Source organism: Lipotes vexillifer, unplaced genomic scaffold, assembly GCF_000442215.2.
Source record: "Lipotes vexillifer unplaced genomic scaffold, Lipotes_vexillifer_v1.1 scaffold394, whole genome shotgun sequence".
NCBI classification, from domain to species: Eukaryota; Metazoa; Chordata; class Mammalia; order Artiodactyla; family Lipotidae; genus Lipotes; species Lipotes vexillifer.
This window is the reverse complement of record NW_006791731.1, coordinates 244,126-249,089: the sequence shown is the minus strand read 5'-3', so window position 1 is coordinate 249,089 and position 4,964 is coordinate 244,126. Positions and strand designations below refer to the sequence as shown.

Sequence of the window (4,964 nt, the reverse complement as noted above, 5' to 3'; positions counted from 1 at the left end):
GGTGCATGTGGGCGTGCAAATAAGTCCTGGACATTTTTCTAGTATGTGTATGTACACACACACACACACACACACACACACACACACACACACACACCTCTGTAGCAGAATGGGCAAGCGACTTTGAAACCATCTTGGACACACTGTCAGTTGAACAAACGAGTCACTGCACTGCGGCTCTTGGAAACAGGGCTCTCCTGGAGGAGGCGCAGGATGGTGGTACAGGAGGTGGCAAGAAAACGCCCCAGAAAAGGGCCGGCCGCGACCAGAGATGTCCACACCAACTCAGCGCTTCTAGCCCTTCTGCTTAAAGGGTCAAGAAACACACACGTTGCAGGAGCCACGAGCGCACGCGCTGGTCCTTAGACCCTGGTCTTCCCTTGGGGAACGGGGCCCCTCAGAGAAACAGCTGACGGGGGGTGGGGGGAGGCAGCCCAGGATGCACCTGGAGCCCGGGGAAGCCACCAGGGATCACCGGGGCCAGCCTGGAGGAGTCTCACCGGCCCATCTGGTACAGCAGAGCACCAAGTCATTAAGTGCGGGATGAACGACAAACCACGGAAAACAGAACGGAATTTGTGATTCCACACTGAGAGGGATTCACAAGTGAACACAGCAATGGGGAGGAGGGGCTCTTGCTCCCGAGGGACGGGGGGCACTGGCCGGCCGGTGTGGACTGGGTGCCGTGGCTAGGAAGGCACCCAGCTCTGCACCCACCCCAGGAAGGCCCAGGTCAAGGAAGAAATGGTGGAAGCCCCGAAACTGGCGAGCAGCACAGCAGCGAGGCAAACAGCCACTGTCCCGAGAGCAGGTGGGCGGCAGGTGGCGGTGCAGAAGGACACACTCTGCTCAGAAATCATCAGAAAAACCAACCCGAGTGCTCTATCCTAACAAGGGTGACTTCCCCGAAAAAATGTCTATGTCACAAAAGGCAGAGGAAGGAAGTGGAAATCTTCCAGGTTACAAAACACAAAGGAGACGTGCAGCCGCAGCAGACTCGGGGTAAGCGGTGCTGGAGGGGCCAGAAACGCCACGAAGGACGGCAAGGAGCCAGCGGCCAAAGCCAGACCAGGCGGCACAGGAGGCGGGTGCTTCCCATCGCACAGATTTACGCACGGCGCCTCCTGTCCTGGGAGATGTGAGCAAACACGGGGCTGGACGTGCGTGTCCCCCCAGATGACTCAGAACAGTGCTGTTTGTGGAAGGAGCAGCGGCCGCACGGCGGCACAGAGCATGAATCTGGGTAAGGGGACCTGATGCTCAGAGCACTCTTCCTGTTCGTGCAACTTGTGGAATTATTCCCAAATAAAGCCATAAATTAGAAAAACGCAAGTGATCATCTGTGGCCACCTGCCTCGGCGTGGATGCCCAGAGGGCGCCTAGGGGGCTGGGCCCAGCTGAGGGCTGGCAGGGTGTCCACTGCCTGAGAAGCCCTCCCTGCTCTGCAGCCCATTGGCGACAGGAGGCGGGGCTCCCCGGGGATGCCAGATTCAGAAGGCGGCACACGGCTCCTCGTGGAGGAGGGCGGGGCCGGGCCACGCAGGCAGGCGGGACAGCACTGACAAGCCAAGGAAAAGCCTCCTGCTTCGCTGGCCCCCGGTCAGTCAGCCTCCTTACCTCGTGCTAGATCCTGAAATCCGAGACTCCTGCAGGCCAGCACGATGGCTCTCGCATTCGTAGTCCTGTGTCTGGGACATCGCAGCCTTTTCCTGAGGACCCAGGTGGACGGATGTCAGCAGGTCAGTGGGATGCCCTCAGCATCAGTCGGGAAGGCACCGCCCTGAGAGCAGAAGCCACATTATTACGCCTTTGGGTTTCTGGGGAAACAGTAACTCCCAGCCTGGCCCCTCATGGCCCAGGTCGCCGGCGAGAATGAGGCACACTCCTGCCTGAGCTGGTTTCTGCGCTTCCTGTGCCCGACCCTGAACCCCAGCCGGGATCCGGCCCCTGCCCAGCCCCCGTGGAGGGCATCCAGACCCCCTCGCCAGCTGGCCCTAGGCAAGCTGCCTGCCCCCTCTGAGAGCAGAGTTCTTGCCTGGTAAACAGGGACAGCACCGCCCACCTGGCGCTACCGTGTCCACACGCGAGAGGCACGTGGCACACCCTGGACTGGGCAACACTCAAGGGTGACCTGTGCACACGCAAGGCCCCCAGATTTAGGACAGAGGGGGCTGTTCAAAAACTGCTGCAGGGGCTTCCCTGGTGGCGCAGTGGTTGGGAGTCCGCCTGCCGATGCGGGGGGCGCGGGTTCGTGCCCCGGTCCGGGAGGGTCCCGCGTGCCGCGGAGCGGCTGGGCCCGTGAGCCGTGGCCGCTGGGCCTGCGTGTCCAGAGCCTGTTTTCCGCAATGGGAGAGGCCACAGCGGTGAGAGGCCCGCGTATCGCAAAAAAAAAAAAAATGAAAAAGAAAAAAAAAAAAAAAAAAAAAAAAAAAGCCAGTGCTGCATTGACACGATTTACACATGGGAAACAATGAACCTTGACCCCTACCTCATCCAAAACATGAAACTCAATTCTAGGTAAACCGATGCTCTGAACATTAAAAGTAAGACAGTAAGACTTTTAGAAAAAATGTAGAAGGAAATCTTTGTGGTTTTAGAGTAGGTGCACATAATCAGACACAAAAAGCCACTAACCACAAAAGAAACATTAACAAACTGGACTATAATATTAAGAACCTCTGCTTATAAATTTTTACCACTATGAATATTACTCAGCCATAAAAAAGAATGAAATAATGCCATTTGCAGCAACATGGATGGACCTAGAGGTTTTCATACTAAGCGAAGTAAGTCAGAAAGAGAAAGACGAATACCATATGATATTACTTGTATGTGGAATCTAAAATACGACACAAATGAACTTATTTACGAAAGAGAAACAGACTCACAGACATAGAGAACAGACTTGTGCTGGCAAAGGGGGTGGGGTGGGGGAGGGAAGGACTGGGAGTTTGAGATGAGCAGATGCAAACTAAGATATAATGAATGGACAAACAACAAGGTTCCACTGTAGAGCACAGGGAACTATATTCAATATCCTGTGATAAACCATAATGGAAAAGAATATGAAAAAGGATATATATATGTATAACTGGATCACTTTGCTGTACAGCAGAAATTAACACAACATTGTAAATCAGCTATAGTTCGATAATTTTTTTTTTTTTTTTGCGGTACGCGGGCCTCTCACTGCTGTGGCCTCTCCCGTTGCGGAGCACAGGCTCCGGACACGCAGGCTCAGCGGCCATGGCTCACGGGCCCAGCCGCTCCGCGGCATGTGGGATCCTCCCGGATCAGGGCACGAACCTGCGTCCCCTGCATCGGCAGGCGGACTCTCAACCACTGTACCACCAGGGAAGACGAATAAAATTTTTAAAAATAAATTTTTTCCATTACAAGAAAAAAGACAAATCCAGGGTAGGAGATATTTGATGCATAGAATATGTATGTTACATAATATGAATAAGAATAATAAGAATATGTAATTACATAAATGTGTGTACATGATCTGATTGGACAAAGGACTATTTCCAGAACTAAATAAGAAAAAACCACAATCAATAGAGAAAAGGACAAAAGACTTGGAAGCACACTTAACAACAACAAAAATCTAAATGACTAATAAACACACAGAAGTGTGCTCCACCTCATTAGTCATCGGGAAATGCTAATTAAAAGCATAATGGGACACTAGCGTGCCCACCAGAATGGCTAGCATGGAAAAGTAACCCTACCCCACGCTGGCCAGAGTGTGGAGGCTCACCGGCTGCAGGGCACAGGTTAACACCCTCCAACCGGGTTGGCAGCACCTCCTAGGCTGCACGTACCCCGAGGCCCTGTCATCCAGGGCTGCCACTTCCAGCGACAGGGGCCAGCAGAGGCCACATGGCCACTCACCAAGGCCTGCACGTGGCATTCCCAGCAGCCGCAACGGGAAACTGCCAAATGTCCATCACAGCAGAAACGGCACACGGGAGTTGCCCCCGACAACCTGGGTGTGGCTCCCAGGGGGTGAGGGACAGTAGCCTGACACACTGGAGTCACCAGCACGATCCCCTTACGTACGTTCAACATCAGGCACACGAGCCTCTGCGGGCGCATCAGAGGCAGCCGCCTCTATGCCGGGTAGTGACAGGTGGGCCCAAGGGGCAGGGCCACCGTTGAGCATGTGTTGGTTTATAAAAGCTCTCAGAGGGAATTCCCTGGTGGTCCAGTGGTTAAGAATCCGCCTTCCAATGCAGGTGAGGCAGGTTTAATTCCTGGTCAGAGAACTAAGATCCCACATGCCATGGGGCAACTAAGCTCGCACGCCTCAACTAGAGAGCCTGCATGCTGCAAACTACACAGCCCACGCACTCTGGAACCCACGCGCCACAACTACAGAGCCCACATGCCCTGGAGCCCGCGTGCCACAACTAGAGAAGGGAAAAACCTGCACGCCACGACTAGAGAAGAGAGAAGCCTGTGCGCCGCAACGAAAGATCTCGCATGCCGCAACTAAGACCCGATTAATTAATTAATTAAAAAAAAAAAAAAGCTCTCGGAGTTCCATGCCATCGCTTTCACACCTTCTTGTACACAAGCCTCACTTCAGTAAAAGGTCTGAAGAACTGCGGAGCAGCGGCAGCACAGCAGGGGACACCCGCCCCTTGCTCCGTCCTCACCCCAGCTGCTCTTGGGACGAGGCCCTCTCTGGAAGAGGCCGGTCCACAGATCTTATCTGTGCTAATCAAGGCGGGGAGAAAGCAGGTTCAGGGCACGGGAACACAGCCAGCCAGGGGCCCAGGGGCAAGGGACGCTGCAGGCCAATCAGACACTTTCTCTAAGGCCCAGAAGGACTGTGACGCCCCGTATCCCACCCGACTCCACTCAGTTCCTGGGCTGGAGAACAGGCTCCCAGCTGCCTCCTTCCTACCACTGGAATGTCCACACAACTACCAGGAACGCTTAAGACTGCCAGGAAT

General features: G+C 54.3%; 1 protein-coding gene across 1 annotated transcript in view; it reads right to left on the bottom strand.

The window, feature by feature from the left end:
* Window positions 1-1,697, bottom strand: part of ARHGAP39 (Rho GTPase activating protein 39) — a 56,312-nt gene extending 54,615 nt beyond the window's left edge. The window contains exon 1 of the mRNA XM_007464523.1: window positions 1,618-1,697. Coding sequence (XP_007464585.1) covers window positions 1,618-1,697 — 80 coding nt within the window. The remainder of the gene's footprint in view (window positions 1-1,617) is intronic.
* Between the last annotated feature and the right edge of the window lie 3,267 nt (window positions 1,698-4,964).